This window comes from Zosterops lateralis (assembly GCF_965231275.1).
Source record: "Zosterops lateralis genome assembly, chromosome: 19".
Classification (NCBI taxonomy): domain Eukaryota; kingdom Metazoa; phylum Chordata; class Aves; order Passeriformes; family Zosteropidae; genus Zosterops; species Zosterops lateralis.
Window position 1 is genome coordinate 3654445 of NC_139779.1, and position 18651 is coordinate 3673095.

The 18651-nt window shown below is 48.3% G+C and overlaps 1 protein-coding gene across 2 annotated transcripts; it reads right to left on the reverse strand.

Moving 5' to 3' along the window:
• Positions 1-5558: 5558 nt before the first annotated feature.
• Positions 5559-16686, reverse strand: LOC310917032 (transient receptor potential cation channel subfamily V member 2-like). Of its 2 annotated transcripts, none has more exons than XM_083874979.1 (17): positions 16358-16686; positions 15630-15747; positions 14466-14758; positions 13675-13808; positions 13241-13393; positions 12601-12741; positions 11828-12126; positions 11248-11424; positions 10707-10865; positions 10494-10589; positions 9943-10013; positions 9472-9637; positions 8652-8718; positions 8261-8568; positions 7830-7948; positions 7284-7378; positions 5559-6559 (listed from the first exon to the last, which is right to left on the reverse strand). In XM_083874979.1, the coding sequence occupies exons 3-17, from the start codon at positions 14699-14701 to the stop codon at positions 6429-6431; spliced, it is 2352 nt and encodes a 783-aa protein (XP_083731105.1). In that variant the 5' UTR covers positions 14702-14758; positions 15630-15747; positions 16358-16686; the 3' UTR covers positions 5559-6428. The 2 variants fall into 2 exon arrangements, with proteins under 2 accessions (XP_083731105.1, XP_083731106.1); XM_083874980.1 differs by having other exon boundaries at positions 6442-6601.
• Between the last annotated feature and the right edge of the window lie 1965 nt (positions 16687-18651).

An 18651-nucleotide genomic window follows, 5' to 3' on the forward strand; every position in this document is an offset into this window, starting at 1 on the left:
ACTCCTCTGCCTCACTAAATCTGGTTGTCAAAGCAAATGAACAGTGCAGATGGTCTTGTGGCTGCAGCCTTGTGAGGGCACTGAGAGCAAACACTGATCAGCTCACATTAAACAATCCTCATCTTCTTAAGGCAGCAGATTCAGAATATCTCTACATGCACACAAGCAAAATTCCCAAGATCTTAACGGAGAATTAAAACTAAAAGACCCTCTAGTGATGAGTTCAGCTCCCAGGAAAAGGTTTATAAGCAACAACATAAAAAAAGTCTTCACTAGGGACAAGGTCTTGGTAAAGAAACTCCAGTTCTTCACCCCTGGATTGCCACAGGACAATAATATTATTTTTTCCCCAGTGATGAGTAGTTTTTTCTTGAATAAATATTCAAGGTGAGTGACACAGCTTTGAGAGATGAAATGTATTCCTTTTTCTACTCACCAATAAACATCTCCTGTCTGTGGCTGATGCTCCTGGAGAAGCTCAATGATAATTAACAATTAGATGTTGTGTGCAGAGGTACTCAGCAATGCTGACCAACACACCAAATCTCATGAATTATTCTCAGGAAATAAATGTACAACAACATCAGAATCCCCGAGGGCACTGCAGCCACAGTCATTAGTGTTCATTACTGCTCAGGGCTGAGTGTTGTCCCCACTTCTGTCTCCTCTGCTTTACAAACACCTAATTAAATATTTAATTGTGGTAAAGGCTCCTAATTGCTACTAAAGCAGCAACACAGCTCGACTTGACCAGAATTCCCAGTTTTTACCTTGCCAAGGCACTGGTGATGCTCAGATTGTATCAAAACACAATTTTGCTACAACAAAATCGTTGTTGTGCTGCTATTTTGGAAATATAAGATTCTCTCAGGGTTGAATCTCATGCTGGTGAGACAGGGGCCAGCTGGTCTTGAGTTAGTCAGTGAAGAGCAAATAAAGAACAGAATCAAATATGCATTTGGAGCTGAAATATTACAGGAAAAAACGTTTTAAGGAAGGCTGGCAGCAAGAACAAGAACTGCTCAGTGTTTCCATGTCACCTGGACCAGGCTGGCCTATTTACAGCAGTTCCAGTTTCTGCTGGGAATGTTCAGAACACACAAAATCCCAAGAGCCTGAAGGAGCAGACAGCCAAAATACACCAATATGGGCAGAGCTTCAGGATTAAACGTGGTATTTATGTTTCCATTAGATAAACACATTATCTAGCAGTTCCAATTCTTTATCTAGAGTTTGTTTTCAAGTCCAAAATGCAAGGAGAAAATCAAATCCATCTGCCCAGCTTCTGTCTTTGTGAACTCCACAGGTCACTCAGCTGACAGGGGTCTGATTGAAAATGAGGGACAGTATGTAAATAAATTAAATTTTGTATAAATAAGCTGAATTATCAGTGCTGAACTGCAGACATCAAGGTCTTCTCAAACCTTCTACTGTATTAATTCATGTTCACTGTCTCATACTTGTCCAGATCTTTAGACATACAAGGCAAAACTCTGTAACTTGGATTGAAGGGTTTATATTTTAGATAAGTTCTATCACTGGGAAAGATTTCTCCTTTTTTTATGTCCCTCTGATGCTGAATTAAAAATAGAATAATGACACATTGCATGGAACACAGATTCTATATTTGTCTTTGAAGCATTTCCCCAGCACACTAAAAAACAACATTTATTACCTACCAGAGCACAATCACGTCCTCCAGAGATCCTGCAATGTCCTGGAGACCATCAGGGAAACCAAAAATTGTCCCAAGGAGAGGTTACCTGCACATTGGGGTGGCTTTTCAAGGTGAATGAACCAGCCTAAAAAAAAAAACACCAGAGAAGGATTTAGAACAAATGTAGCATTCTTGCACTTAAAAAATATAAAATAAATCTTGCTGCATGGTCTTTTCTTAAATCAGCAGCAACTGAAGGGGTTCCCAGCCTGTTCCAGAGCAGGATCCATCCCTGTCCTCACCCTGTGACAGCAGAGCCACAAGAGGGTGCCTGTGGTGTGAGTCCTGATGTGCCCAGGCTGCTGCTTTCTGCTGCCAACCACCCTGAGCAAATTCCTGCAGAGCAACAAAGGGTTTCCTGCTGGAAAAATGACACAATTCCCTTTTATCCTGGATGTTGTCACGGGTCCTGTAGGATCTCTTGTTTTCTGCAAAGGGGACACGCAGAAAACTCCCCAAGCACAGAAATGCCTGGCAGGGCAAAGGCTGCACCAACAAATTCCTGCACACAGGTAAAAATCATGATTTTACCACAGGGGGATAAAAAACCACACCTTAGGGATATAATAACTTTATTTCTTTATTTTTCTACTGACCAAGGCAGGAGCTCTGCCTGCAGTCCTCTACCATACAGGGAGAGCACATCCAGCAGGGAGCACGAGGCAGGAATGTTTTATTTGTCACTGCTTAGGCATGGTTGGAAAATCCCCAGCGGGGAGTGTTTACGCTGCCAGTGTTTTCACCTCTGTCTCCAGGCGATGGCCGTAAACCCTTCCTCCTTCCCTCCACCAGCATCAAACGGAGCTCCAGCGAGGAGAGGAATTGTCAAATCCATCAGGCTTCACATCCACGAGCAGAGCTCAGATCCCAAATAAAACCCAACCTGTGCTCCAGAAAGAGACAAGCAGCCCTGGCGCTGGAATTCTCTATATATAGTTTTGTAGAATTAGAGTCCTTTGCAGCAGTAAAGGGTAATTTTTAGAACAAAACATCGAATATCTACTTATATGTGGATGGTTTCCTATGATTTATTTTATTCCAGCCATCCTCAGGGACAGATCCTGTAACCAGTTTAGCAGCAGCACGATCATTAATTCAACAATCTGACAGCAGAAAAAAAGGAATAGCACAGCTGGCGACCTCCATCCCTGTGACCCATGAGAGTGGAACAGAAATACCAGCACAGCCCAGTTTGCTGAATTTTTTTCCCACTCTTTTCCCAAATTTCAAGACTCCTTACAATGTATTTGTTGCAGAGGCAAAGCTCTGTAGGCTTGGGATGAACAAAAGGAAATGGCTCTGGCACTCTGCAGATTCATTCTTGTCCTAATGGATGAAGGTTTTAATCCAGAGGATTCCAAAATAGCAGAATTATTTTTTTTATGCAGTGAAGGAGTCCCTGACTTTAGTGTTGGAGATGTGAATGCCAACAAAACCAACACTGTCAGCTGGGCAAAGCTCTTCTGCCCAGTGAAATACAGACGTGGTTCTCTCTGGCCAGAAAATCTAAATTTTCCAAGGATTCTCAGAAAGGAGTGCAACAAACTCCAAGGGGCACTTTCCAGCTACCTCCAACTCTCCTCCTCTGTGTTTAACATTAGACAACCATCCTCAGAGTCCAGAAATGCTGTAACACTCCACATGCCACAAATCTGAGCTGAAAAAATAGATTTTAGCAAAAGAGGAAGCAAGAAAAACCCCTCTTGCACTCAGATTTAGTAACAGTTCTGTTCCATGCCCAAGGAAGCCACAGCCACGACATCCTGTGCCTTTGCCTGATCCTGTCTGGCCACAGGTTTGGGTTTTTTTGTTTTGCAGAAGCAGATGTGAGATTGCAAAGTGGAAGTTTTGTTTTAAAATATTTTTGGGGTTTTTTTCCCCCCTCTATTTTAATTTTTCTTTTAGTCCCAGAGCAAGAAATGAAATTTCTTGGACACAGCCAAGCCCAAAAGTGAGAGCCAGCCCCAGGAAGAGTCCAGCTGCAAACTCCACCAGCTGCAGCCCTTCAGCCCCAGCCCTGGGCAGCTCCTGGGACTTACAGAAAGCATCTGGTCTTTGTCGGGGCCCTGGGGCTGTCACACTTCAAAGGCTCCCTCTGTGAGCTCCAGAGGCAATGGAAAATATGTTCAGTTGCAAGTGGGGTCACAGGGAGATGGAGAGAGAGGGAATCAGCTCATGGATACAGCTCCTCGTGCTGGCTCCAGCTTCAGAGCAGCCTTTGGAAAAACAGGGGGAAAAAAGATCCCAAAGCATCTGAGGAACACGGAAAGTTTGATTCCACTTCTGCCCCTGAGGAAAATAAAGGATTGGGAACCACACACAGCAGACAGGGAGTTTCTTTTAGGAAAAATCCAGAGAAAAGCTTAGAGAGAGCTCTGTGAGGTGGGGAGAGCTCAGAGCCTTCTACAGAGAGCACAGGGAGCAAGGACCAGGCAAAGTGTGCTGGGGTAAAGGAGAGGTTTGGATGCCCAAGGTTCATCTCTCAGCCAAGAAACTCTGCCCAAAGCACATCCAGAGGGTTTGAACAGCCCTGAAGCACAGGGGATGCCCTGGGAGCTGCTGGTGTCTTCTCAAGGCAGGGCTGGGCCTCCAGAGCCTCTGTGCTTCAGACAGAGGGAGGAAACTGCAGCTGCTCCTCCACTGCCATTTGTGAGAGGTTTTTCTGTTGTCAGAGCCCTGCAAAAACTCCCCCTGTGCACAGCAAGGGATTCTCATGCAGAGGGGTTCATCTGGCAGACGCAGAAGGGAGGGGACAGCTCACCTGTTTGACAAGTTCTTGTGTAAATGGCCAAAGGGTTTCCTGACTAAACATTATCATCTGCCCCCAAATCCTGGGGGGGGCTGCTACCCATCATCCTTTATCCACAACACTGCTGGGCTGGGGTGTGACAGGGAAGCCCAGGGGATGCCACAGCCCTGCTTCACAGCAGAACATTTCTGATGCAGATCAAAAGATAAATGAGCCGTGCCAAGCTTAAAAAGAGAAGCAGGTTCAAGGAGTGGCTGAAGAGGAAGATGATGCTGAAAGCTGTCAGTGCCCACAGCTTCTCCAAAACTACCAGCAAGGTGATTTATTAAGAGTCCAAAGAGGGATGGCAGATCTGATCCTGCATTTCTTTAGAATCTCCAAGTGTCCCTGCACAGCAAAGCACAGCAATAGATTTATCATATGCCAGATGAGCCTCCCGTGCATTATGAGCACCTTGCCAAATCTTGGGAACACTTAGGACAAAGCCATAGATGGGAAAAGCAGCTGAAGGCTTCACAAAGCAAGAAAACAACAGAAGCTGGAGCAAGAAAAGTCAGTTCCCACTCAGAGTCCCAGGGCAGTGAGGCTGGAGGGGGAATTGCCCAGCACAGGGGGAAGAACTCATTGAAGTGCAGGGAATAATTTTTCAAACAAATTATTTCTGCCTGTCACATGCATGCAGTGAGGATTAAGATGATGGTCTCCAAAAGAAACACCTCCAAGCCTCACTCTCTCAGAGTGGAATTGAAACAGAGCTCCCAGGTTCCACAGTTTATCTCACTGAAGGAAAGGTGCTGCCAACCCTTGTGGTTTGCAGCTTCCCTGGGATTCTCACCAACCTTTCCCTGGACTGGAGGGTCCATCCAGGGCAGCCTCAGCTGCTCCATATTGAGATGTGGCTGCACAAACTGATATCAGGCCACGAAAAACAAGAGTTAACTCCCACAGCAGTAATCAGGAATCTGACAAGAACTTACAGTCCACACTGATAACACCTTCTCTGAGAAAGGCAGAAGCTCTAAAAGTATATCCAAAGATGAACATTTTCAATTAAGTACACTTGCTGTATTGTTTACAGAAATTTTACACGTTATTACTGTTAAATAGAGTGAAAAGTGAGACAGCTCATTTTTATCTCTTTTCCCACAGAGTTTACAGTGGGCTGCCCCTCCTGCCTGAGGATACAAAAAGTGATGAGGTCCTTGCAGACATTTGCACCAAGACAGGATGCCCATCAAGAGTAACAGGAAGCAAAAACCACACAAAAAGTGTTGGCCCATCACTCTCTCAGGGGCCATGAGCAGGATTCTGCTGCTGTTTATTACAGAGACAAAGCAACCCCGTGAAAAAACAGAAGTCCCAGAAATCCACCAGGCAAAGTTTCAGGTCCAGCAAATCCACATCACTTCCTGTGCTTTTAAATAAACGTGCAAAGAATTTCATTCTAAAAGTGTGAAATGGGGACCCTGATGTGGATTAACCAGGAGCACTGCAGGTGCAGCTCTGGCTTGCTGCAGGGTGAGTTTTGTCCACCCACATCTCACACCAACAGAGGACAATTCCACCCTCAGCAGCTTTTTAGGACTCTACACCACTCTTTATTCCAAAGCACCTCAGTGCAGTCCCTTGTGACACAAGAATAGGCTGGGCCATCCTCAGCCAGGTCATTCCATGAGATTATCCCTGCAGAGTTATCCCTGCCTTCCCCACTGCCCCAGGAGCTTGCTCCCACCACTGGATCTTTAGGCATAGCAATAAGAAAGTGTCTTAGGCAGAGAAGGTCGAGTAAAAACAGTTTCTTCAGAGGAAATGAGTCGTTAAAGTGCACGACAACACTGAAAGCCACAGGCTGAACCAACAGTCCTCCACGAAATGCACTTTGCTGCTGACAGTGCCTTCAGTTCTTCCAGCTGCTGGAGGAAGAACTCCTCCTCTGAAGGTGGAGGCAGCTGACAAAAGCTGTCAAAGCCTTCTGGTGTGTCCCTGCAGAGGCACCATCTCTGTGGCTGCTGGCTGGGGCTGCAGCAGGGACTGCTCCTCTGGGGCAGCTGCTCGGGGTGGTTTCTGTGCTGGCCGTTTCCAGGACCTGGTGTCTGCAGCAGGGGACACAAGAACAGCCCTTCATCAGCAGGAGGCTGACAAAGGGACCCAGCTTTAGAAGGGTGAAGGCTCAGGGAATGCCCAACACACAGCACAGAGTGTTTTAAGCATTGCAACCTCCCCAGTCCTGGAAAACTGGCACCCAGGAGGAACCTACACTGCAGGTTGTGTCCAAATCTGCCCAGGCTCTTCCAGGCTGAACAAGGTCTTTCTAACAGAGCAACAGCTCTGTTTCCCCACAGAGTTCCTTCCCAGGTCTACCAAGGGAAGCAAACAGGAAGATCTCAGGCAGAATTTCACAATGTTCCCAGAGTTAATGCCCAAACTCGGGCTCTAAAAGCCCTGTGATTTTAACATGTGCAGGATGAATGAGCCTAATTTTTACCTTTCCTAGGAAAAGCACCATTTGGGCTACTGAGCCACAAATAAGAGCAGCCCTTGCTTTTCCTCAGCAGCATTTCCTGCCCATTGCTCCCAGAGCTAAATAGGAATGGCATCTCCTTCAGCCTTGGTTTGTTCCCAAACTCTGCCTAGGTCCAGACCTACACTAAATCTTTATTTTCTCAGCTCACAAGTGATGCTGCTGCAGGGAAGCAATTTGGAGTTGGAATTCCTGCCTGGAATGCTGTTGCCAAAGACATAACAACATGCCAAGAGCAGTTTGCTGAGCAGGAAACTAAAAGGATTCTGCAGACCTTTCTCCATGATTCAATTTACCTTCTGGATTTATTTCTGAATCATTGGTGCTTCCAGGTTCTTCCTTCAGAACTCCCACATCTTTTGCCCAGTCTGTCCATTTAATTTCCTCTACTCTGGAGAGACAAAATGCAACAAGACACTGATGCCTGGAATGCAGCATTTCAAGCCAGATCTCATTGTCCTGCAGCCTCCCAGCCCAGCTCATCCTGCCAACACCACCCTGATGGTTTGGCTGTAGCAGCAGCACCTTACAGAAATATTTTAGGGTTTTTTTTTCAGCAAAGATCTTCTGTAATCAAAGCTCCAGGAGGTAAAATATCTTCTCCCCCTGCATATTGCCCACTGGTCTGTTTGGTTTCAAGTTCTCCAGTTCAGGGAATATTCTCAAGACAAAGGTGACAGTGCTGGAGGATCACTGAACTCTCAAACCTCCATCCTGGCAATCAGCAGCAACTTTGGATGTACCCAGGAATGTGTGGTTGAGGCAGTGCTGGAATTCCCTGTGGAGCTCCAGGGTTACCAGGCTGTGACCCCACTGGAGTGTGAGGGGGCATTCTGTCTTACCTGAAACACCACCTCTCATCTTTCTTATTGAGCCCCACTGACATGAAGCAGCCAGATCTCCTCTTCCCACCCTGGCGCCACAGCCAGGCCTTCTCTATTTCTAGAATAGCAATTGCCCTCTGAAAGAACAAAACCCATGTCAGAGAGAAACCAGGGCACAGAACAGAGCCCAGCCCAAACTTTCCATTAAATCTTCCCCACTCAGAAACCCCTTGGATGTGGAAAATCACTGTGGAACCCAACCCCAAAGTGCTCCTGAAGTGCTGCCTCGAGTTTCCCCTGCACATGGATTGTGCAAAGAGTTTTGCACCTCAAAATTCACTCCCAGGGTGATAACTTGATGTCAAAGGCACATTAAGAACTGAGCTTAGGACAGACAGGCACTGCCACCTCTGACTCTGTGAGACCCCAGCAGAGCCTTGGGGCCTCACCTGCAGCTTCCAGACGCTCTTGCTGTAGCCAGAAATATCCGTGACGGTCTCACTCATGAGGGCAATCAGCATGTTCAGCAGCAGGATGTAGGTGAGGATCACAAACAGCAGCAGCAGCAGCATGACAAAGTATCTGAACCTGGCGTGCTCCTGGAAATCCAGGTCTCCCATGCCAATGGTGATCTTGAAGAGCTCCAGGGAGACGCTGAGCAGCCCCCCGTACATGGCGTGGCTCCCTGTGCTCTCCAGCTGAGCCAGGGACTTGTTCTGAGACACTGAGGGGGCATCACCCATCAGTGTCACCAGAGCTGGGGGGGGAAACACACTGTGAGTCCTCAGGAAAGTGCTTTTTTGCAGCTCAGCCCACGCACATAGCTCAGGGAGGGCTCACCTGCAGCAAAGCCAAAGAGGAAGATCATGTAAACAGAGAGGAAACGCAGCAGGTCTCTCATGATGGTCTGAAACACAAACCAGGGGCAAATGCTGTCTTTTATCTCACATGAAATCACCAAGATAATCTCCCACATCACAAACCAGTCCTCAGGAACACTGATACCCAGGTTTCCACCTTTTATCCAGTTTAAAAAACTACTGATATGTGTTAAATTACTTCCACAGGTAAATAATATCATTGGCAGCTCAGTCTGACAGTGCTATGAACTTCTTCATTGCTCTGTTAGTATGAATAGTTCTTTGAAACAAATAAATATCCTGTTGGATATTTAAATAATATCCTTTGTTTAATTTAAATATCCTGTTGGGGATATTCTCCCCAATTATGGCTGTTTCCAAATTGTTTCAACACACACCCTCCCTCTCTTTCCATCTCTATTTACACCAAAGGTGACCAGAATCCTTCCCTAGCACCTCCTTTCACCTCTGCTTTGCCTTTCTAGCCCCCAGGTTGCTATGTAGATCTGAAAACCCTTCTCAGGCCATGCTGAGCAGCTCCAGGGAGCCCACACTGATTTTTCAGAGCTATTTTGGAGCTGGTTTCTGGCACACAGGTGTCACCTGGCACATTCAGCGCTGCCAAACAAGCGGTTTGCTGCAGCTGCAAGCCACTGATCCAACCTCTTTCTGCAACATCTGTGCTTCCACAGGAGATCAATTCCAGTTCCCCACACTCCAAAACCTTTCCCTGGAGGGGTTTTTCTCCCCCACAGCCCTGACTTTTTCCCCTGCAGGGTTTTTCTCCCCCCAGCCCTGACCTTCTGGATCATGACGCTGTAGATGCCGGTGCGCTGGAAGCCGCGGGTGTAGTAGAGGGTGTTCACCCAGCCCAGGAGAAGGGAGAACACCATCACTGCCACGTAGTTCTCTGAGCTGGCTCCATACAGCACTGCTGAGAGCAGCAGGGAGAATGCCTGGATGAAGCTGGAGGGAAAACAAGAGGAAGAGGAGGTGACCTCACCTCGGCAAAAAGGGCCCTGGCAGATCTGCTTTGCAATAAAAAACAAAATAAAATTTGAGGAGGCTGGGAAGAGCAGAGAGATCCCATACAGCAAAACCCACTACAACAAAGGCTTAGGACAGGAGGCAGCAGGAGGAGGAGGCAGCAGGGGTGGAAACAGAGGGGCAGAGGATGTGGTTTTCCTGCTCTCCAGCTCTGTGGCAGTGTCCTCTGCACAGCCAGAGAAGCAATTCCAAGCTGTGGCTGTGCCAAAGCCCCCAGGACATACATGAGGATCTCGATGCAGCTGTCAGAGCACATGGTCTTCAGGGACTGGCGTCTCCTCCTCAGGTACAGGCTCTGGGGGAGGAAAATCAACTCATCATTCATGAGAACCCTGGGAGAGAGGGAGCCCTGCCCTGCCCAGGGGAAAGCTTTGCTCCATGTGTTCCTCCTTTCATCTCGAAGATCTCAAATTTCATCCTTCCCAGATGAAAAAAGCCCTCATTTATAAAGGGCAAGGATAAACAAGGGCTGAATCATGGCTCAGCCCCATGTCTTTATTAATAGCCTGCATTAAATGCCAGGGATGCATTTTAATACCATAAATCACAGAAACCTCTCAGAATTATTTGCTGTTGTGGAACTGTGATCCCCCTTGCCCAGCAACCTGGCTTGTGCTGCCCCTGTCCCTGCCAGATCACACTGAACATCTCAGAGCAGGATTCCCTCCTGCACATCCTGATGTCAGGAGAACAGACCCTGCTGCCTCCATGCCAGCGATTCTTTCCTTTGTTTTTTCCCCATCTCACAGTGAAACCAGACAAAAGATCCCCCTACCTGAGCAAAGATCAGGTAAACGCCTCCTAACAAGATAATGATCAGTCCAGAGACCCACAGGAAGCCTCCAGCTGTGAACTCCACTGGAAAGGAAGGCTGCAAGACAAAACAAAAAACATCCAAAGCAGTGGAGACAGGCAGAGACAGTGATGACAAACCACCCACAACTTTTAAACTCTGCTCCATCCATCCAGATGAAAAGACTGGACTTACCTTTACCCTTAAGGGCTGGTAGTATGCGATGGCTGTGAAGATGATCATGAATGACAAGTAGGAGGCAAAGCTGAAGTAGAATCTCTTGGAAGCAAAGGTTTCCCATTTTTGCTGGAGCAGTTTGTTCAGTGGCTCCAAAACCACCATCTTGTACCGATTCTGTGGGGAAACAATTGACCAAAATGCACCTGTGTGCCAACAAGAATTCACCAGAGGATTGTCTTTTTTAGGGTTGGAGCTGTGTGGCTTCAACTGGGGGAGTCATTAAGGGGTTATTCAGTCAAGTCTTTCAGTGTGAAAGATAAATAGGTATTTGAACAAACTTAGGCTTAAAACAACCAAGGGATCAAAATTTCCCACAAATTATGGATGATCAGAGCCACGCTAAGCAAACTCCAAATAACAAAACCTCCAAACACTCCCAGAAATCATTTCTATTTTTCAGACAAATCATCATTCGAACTCAAAACGCGATAATTATACAGCAACTGTAAAAAAGGACAGAAAAACCTCTTCGTTAGAGGTGTGGTGAGATCCTCACCGGGGTGTCACTGCTGTAGGCCAGGATCTCCAGCACAGAGTTCTCCTCGAAGCTGTCCAGGGAGGAGAGGTCATAGAGGGACACGTGGATGGGGCCGTAGGTCCACTCGGTGAACTTGCGGGACAGGTGCCGGTACAGGGGCTCCTTGATCTCCCTCTGGATGATGTGCCTGAAGATCTGACACAAGCAGGACATTGTCCCTGTGCTGGAGGGGCAGAAGGACACGGCACACCCCAAGCAGCACAGCTGGATCTGTGCCTGGTGAACACTTGGGTCTGGATAAGAGCAGGAGGCCAACTGCATCTGAGTGCCCCAGGAGTGGAACCAGGTTCAGGGCAGGGACAGCAGCAGCTGAGGCTCTGCAGGACACAACTGAGTAGCTTGGAAGTGTCTTCCTTTATGGAGACACTTTATGGAGGTGCCCTCCTTCATGGCCACCTGTGGCACTGCCCCTGCCAGCAGCACCACCCCGGGTTGGGCTGCAAGATGCTCCAACCCCAAACCCACTGGACACCAAAGGTGCAAATTACACCATCCCTGTTCCTCAGCAGCCCCAGGGCTCCCCTCTGCTTGTCCCTACCTCCACTTTGCCTGTCTTGGCAGCGAGCTGCAGGGGGTTTAACCCATCATAATTCACAATCTCCTCCAGTTTGCAGGTGGGGTCGAGCTTCACGCCCGCCTTCAGGATCTCCACGTAGGTTGTGCTCACAAACTTGGTGTTGTCCTCGGTGTCATCTGCAATCATCACCAGGGCGTGGAGCACCGTGTTGCCCTGGGTGTCCTGCTCCTGCAGCCTGGCTTTCTGGTGGGGGTTGTTTAAAAGGTAATCCACTATGTCCAGCTGGTTGGTACAGGCAGCCAAGGAGAGGGGAAGTTCACCTGGAGAGGACACAGAGTTTGGAGGGGGAGCAGAAAGGGATGAGAGAGAATTAAAGAAAGAGGTTAAAAAAGCAATCCTAGAAGAATATGTTTAGCCCAGAGTTTTATCACTGAAACACAGGACAGGTTCTGGCTCAGTGTGTCTGGATCCTGAAAGGCTTTTGCAGCAAACAATTATTCTGTTTCTGGGGGCAGCTGAAACACTTTCCAGCATCTCAAACTGATCTCTCAAATCTGAACTAGCCAAGTATTGGTGTTGGTCTGAAGCCACTCAGACAGGATTAAACCCACAGATGATGGAAATGCACAGTGAACACCCCAGCTATGAGAGGATTCTGCCATTTAAATAAACCAAGGGCTTGATGAAAAGGCACTGAACATGGCAACAGAGGGGCAAACCCATCCAGAATTAGTGGCATCACACACAGTATGGCAATAAAACCCCCCAAAGGAACGTGTTCCACAGTGACTCACCAAAGTAAAAGTAAACTCCTTCTTTCTTCTTCCTGAAGAATTCACCGTGGGCTCTGGCATGGACATCAGCTCCATTCTCCACCAGCAGCTTCACCATTTCAAGGCTCCTTTTCTCGATGGCAATGTGCAGGGCAGTCTGGCCTGAGGACAGAGCACACAAACCCTGTCACTCTGTCAGGGGGGACAGGACAGGGTGTCACCAGCCATGGCTGGGAGTCCTGCACTCAGGGCTGGGCAGGGCTGGCTGGCAGCTGAGGGCTTTGACAAGCCTCAAAACCATCAGCAATTCAACACCAGAGCAGGCAATTCCCCCTCCCTGGCACTGAGATCCCATGAGAGGATTGAGATGACCATCCCGCTGTTCAACTCACTTAACAAGGACAGAACACTTCTTTTTCATCTTTACAAGTGCTTTTTATACTTTCCCAAACAAGTCATCTCATTTTGTGGGTTATTAAGCATGTAGCATTTCTGTTTTACAGACCAAGGAGGTTTATAACTCAAGGCTGGAGAAGATGCAGCACGAGAATCAGCAATAAAAGGGAAGTGGGCTGTGTGTGAGTGCACCAGAACCTTGGGGCTGGAGAAGCTCCAGTTCCCCTCCTTCTCCTTTCTCCTGCTCATCTCACAGAATCCTTACCTCCGTAGAAAGAGTCAGAGCAGGACACGTTGACAAGTGGCCTGGGGTTCTGTGTCTTTTGGTCTATCTCCAGCAAGACTGGGATTGTGTCATTCTTGCCGTTTTTTAAGTTCAGCAGGGCTTTCATTAAGCAGGTCTTCCCAGTCTTTGCATCTGGCAGGAAGAGAGGATTGAATGGGTTTGTGGGTGTGTGCTTTGCACACAGCTCTAGTGCTTGATTCAGAACTTAACTCTGTAGGATCTAATGCAATCCTAATTTTAAAGGGTTTTATCAGTATATTCAGTAGTCCTAAGGCAAAAACCTTAGGATATATTTAATTAATGGCATTCTGAATGGAAGGAAAATAAAAGAAGACAGAGGGCTGGAGAAGCAGAGGAGCATCTTCCTCTGCTAACCCTGTGAACAACAAACAATTCCAGGAGCGGGAATCTACCTGTGTACTCGGAATTGGTGAGGAATTTGGAGTTCCTCCTTAAGTACTCCAGCAAACCCTGCAACGCCTCGGGGCTGCCCCTGATCACGGCGCTGAACAGCCGGTCCCTGTCAAAGCGATTCGGGTCCTTCTGGCTGCGGGACAAATGCAAAGTGTTAGCAAATCCTGCAGAGTGGAAGTGCTGGAGAGCAGGGACAAGAGCAGGGCTCCAGTGGGACAGGGTAGGGAAGGAGGGAGATAGAGGAGAGTTTGATGAGGAAGGGGGAAAAAAAAGAAAAAAAAAATAAACACTCAAGTGTTTTATTTTTGAGTCAAGGGAAAAATAGAGACAGTTATTTCCCAGAATTCTCCTAAGTGGCTGCTCTTTCCATCAGTTGGAGCTGTTCCCAGAGCCAGGCTGATGTGCAGCCCTGGCAGGCACCCAGAGCAGAGAGAGGAGCCCAGGACAGCTGCAGGAGCAGAGTCAGGCCCAGCCCATGGTGAGAGCTCTCTCAGGCTGGTGCTCAGCCCTGGCAGGAGCAGCTCAGCCCTGGCAGGAGCAGCTCAGCTGTGCAGGGCTCCCTGTGGGGCTGCTCTGACACCCAACCGACCCTAAACACACTCAGGATATCAGCACAGCCCTAACACATCCCCTCCTTGCATTTAATGACCTCCCACCACACACCTGTAATACTGATATATTGCCATTTTTAGTGTAGGCTTGGGAAAATCCACAGGCTCCCACCAGCCAGGATCAGTGTGGATCACCTGGATCACAACCCAAACTGGTCAAACACCCCAAAGTTACTCACTTGCTGACAAGCCCTGGTCGATAATTCAGATTAATCTTGATTTTAGGGGAAAATTCACTGCTCTCCTTCTGATAAGGTGTCTCCAAGGGTTGTGGCTCTTTCCTTCCATGTCCTGACCTTTCCTCTTTTTTACTGGGGGCAGGTTTATCTTCCTGGATGCTGTCATCTGTCTCTAGCAATCCTATGAGCCTGTTCCTCTGGGCTGGGCCTGGCTGCCCGTTTGTGAATTTATCCATTGCCAGGAGAGGTGGTGCTGCAGATCAACAAAGGTGGTCCCTGTTGGGGCACTGAACCTGCAAGGGATGAGGAGAATTAACACAATTTCTTCACACACCTCAAAGAGGGTGCAACACAAAGAAAGCTCCCAGGCTGACCATGGGTCCCTTGAGAGGAAAATTTGGTAAAACTCTGCACAGGAGGAGAATTTGAATAAAGGATCAGAGTCCTAAATAGAGTTCCAGCAGAGGAGAGGTTTAGAAGCAGTTCAGAAGCACAGGCAACTTTTGTCTGCAGCACATCTGAACCCCCTGTGTGAGATGACCTCACCTGTTGGCAGCAGCACAGGTTGCTGACATAAAAGGCAAGGAAAGTGGCTCTTTAGGAGTCTGTGATCGTTGTTCTTGTCTCAGTGCAACCAGCACAGGCACGGGCTGCTCACCGAGTGGCCAAACAGATAAAGGTTCACTGAGGTTCTCTTTGGAACAGAGATAGGTTTGCCCAGGTCCCTGCTGGGAAACTTCAGGCTCTTCACACAGGGAAAACACCTGCACAAATTGGGATCCCCCAGGTACTCTGACATTTCATCCTGGAGGCAAAATGAGCAGGATCTCCCTGCAGGAGCTCATATCTGGAGCTGCTGGCTCTCTTTGTGAGAATTTGAGCTCCCAGCTCCAAGGCAAGCCCACTCCCCCTGCCCTGGGAGCCTGCACAGAGCACAGCTCCACCACATCTGCTCCCCTCAGAGCGTCAGCACCAGCAGAGCTCCCAGCCAGCCCCTTCTCTCATCTGATGCATCCTGAACTCTGTTTTGACTCTTTGGAGACATCTCTTTGTCTCTATCTAAATACATCTCAGACCACACCCAAGGCACACCGCCTGAAGTGGCCGCAGATTCACACGGTTTGTGAGGATTAATTAAACAATTAAACGTCCACAATTACCAACCTGCAGCACAGCTTTGGTTAGCAGCTCCTTCTCATTCCCAGGCACTCCCTCCTGATGGTTAACAGGTTTCCTCTGAAGAGAAATCTCCCTTGCTGGGGCTACAGCCAGACTCCATAGCCTGCACCAGCAAAGAGGGAAATGGGCACAGCATAAGCGTTTTGGTTTAGGTTAGGCTGTGAAAAAACACAGGTCTGGGCAGAAAACGGCCACAAAACATCTTCATGCAGCTCCACAGCAAGAAATCCCAGGGCTGATTTCGAGACAAACCGTTATGATGATCCAGGCACTCAGTTTAGTCTGCGCTCCAGTGACAAACATTCCTCTGCACACACCCTTGAATCCCATCTCAGACTTACTTCCCTCCCCAAAACACTTACTGCTGCGTTTGCCCAATCCTTTAGAAGGATATTTGCACTTCCACAACAGTTGGCTTGTGCTTTTCTGCCTTCCTCTCCCCAAAAATCATTTCTCAGCCGCAGTTCCCATCTCTCCACAGCCCTCAGGAGTTATTTATTGCCAGCCTTGCACTGACAGAGCGTCTGGGTGAAAAGCAACAGTAAAAGGATCCTATAAAAAAGGACCCTCCGATGTATCCACCCACTTTGTGCACCCCTGGGAAGCACAGGGAGCACTCTCTGCTTGCCAGCTCAGCTTGCACTTCTCCAGAACTGAGTTATTTCTCCCTGAGACCCCCCCAAGCCCTGCTGTCAGAAGAGCACAGCACTTACCACAAGTTGCTGCAAGCTCCACCCCAAGACTGATCTGACAAGGAGAGCCCCAACGGCTCCTTCAGAGGGGAAAGAACCTCCCAGCAGAAACCAAGTCGAGCAGCACGAAGTATGAATTGGCATGAAGGCAGAGCCCAAATTATTGACATCCATGGGTGAGGAGCCGTGCAGAGGAGCCCATGCTCATTTCAGCAGCCTGTCAAGGGTGTGGAGTTCCATGAGAGAATCCAAGCTGCCTGTGAGAAAGAACAACCCCAGGTCCCTGTGGTTTTACTCAACTGTGTGGCTTTTTGCAAAGTGAAGGAAGGCTTGCACAGGAAATGACTGGCTCGGTTTCTCAGTGAAGGGGAGAGCCAATGAGTGCAGTGCTCTTATATGGGAAAGCTGCCTGCCTGCTGCACATTGAGACTGCTTAACCCCTGCCTGCACACAGCTCCTCGTGCCTTCCACCCACAGCCCCGTGAGGCTGTCACAAGGCTCCCCCAGGACCAGCAGGAGAGCCTGGGAACAGCTGAGGCCAAAATTCGTGTGGGAAGGCAGGTCTGCACAGCCCCAGTGACACAAAGTCACAGTCACCCCACAAAGTGCAGTGTCAGCAGCTCCTCAGGGCCACAGGGCACTGCACAGAGCAGCCCCAGTCCCCAAACTTCTCCAAATGGCTTATTAAGCATGGATCATTTCTGCTTGTCAGACCAAGGAGGGTGTAACTCAAGGCTGAAGAGGATGCAGCACCAGAAGCAGAAACAAAGAGAGTGGCCTGTGAGCAGCCTGTGTTTTCTCCAGAGAAAAGTCTGGGAGAGGTTTCCCCTGGGAGTAGGGGTGTTCCCTAACCCCATAACTGACTGTTCTTGGACCCACACACCTCTAAACTGCTTCACTTTCCCCTCCCAAAACAGGACCCCAGGCAAACAGAGGATGTCAGCTCATACCTGGTGTTCCAGTAGTGAGATCACCTCCTGCAGCTCCAGTGCTGGTGACCCCAAGCACCCTCTGCCCCAGCTGCCTTTCCCCAGGGAATGCTGCTCCAGGTGCTTTACAAAGCCATTCATGTGGCCTACAGCTCAGCCAGGGAATCTTATAAATGAACAAAATGGTGAAGAGCCCTTCCACAATCAACACCTTGGACAGCAGGGGCACATTCCAGGAGAAGTCCTAGAAGTGAGGGGAACCATTGACCCAAAAACCTCGGGGAAAGGAGTGTCACAGCATGACCCACTGAACTCTGGCTGTGCTTCCTTCTTCCAAACCCACCCCAGGCAAAGGAGAGCCTGGAGCAATCCTGTCCCACAGGGCTGCAGGATGCTGTGAGGCTTCCTTGGAATGTGCTCATCACCCACAGAAACATTCCCAGATGGCTTCGCTGAGACCTCCCTATAAATACACCAATTAAATGGCACAGTGCCTTTCTTCTCCTCGTAGTTTTGCAGGAGATTCCAAGCTTAGATCTCAGGATTCCTGTGTTTCAAAATGAAGCTGGTGCAGGGACTATGCAAAGCTGCTTTTGCTTTCCATGATGGTTCCTTAATGATTTATTAAGACCCACAGAACAGCCAATAAAGAAATAAATGCAAGATCAGATCTAATCTCTCCAATCCCTCCCTCATTCCAGCCTTGCACTGATCTAGCTCAGTTTGCTTTAGCTGTGTTACATTTAATTTACTGTGATATCAACAGAGCTCCAGGCCCAGGAGTTTAACTCGAACTTGTGGTTTTAAATCCTCTTGGGTTTCTTCCCCAGCTTTCCTGGGAGGCATCCCACCCCTGCAGCCAAGGAATGAAACCAGCCCATGGGAGTGCATCACAGCAGAGCTCTCCCTGCACATCTGCTTTTAATGGCCTGCACAGAGGGAGGGGAATGTGCAGTTTGCTGGGAAAGGAATCCCTGCCAGCGGAGAGGTCACCACAGCCAGGCAGAGCCACGGGGAGCACAGACACAGAGCAGGGAGGAGAAAAGCAGCAGTTTCATTTCACCTGCCTGTCAACCTGGATTTTTCTTTGGCTTTTTGAGGTTTTTCTGTGGAGGAATCTCACAATTGCTTATTTTACTCATGTGTCCTGAGTTTCTCCTGACAGGAGAGGCACAGGTCCTGTGGAAATAATCTGGGGAGAGAGAAGTCAAACTGCCAAGTGAAATTTCAAGTCAAGTGTTTTTCATTCAATAATATTAGCAAATATATTCATTATTATAATTATAGATGAGCAATTCACAGCAGGAAAAGCAATGACTGGAACCTGCTTAAGCAAAAGGAAGCATGAGGATGATGGTGTTTGGAAAAGATGCAAACAAGAACATT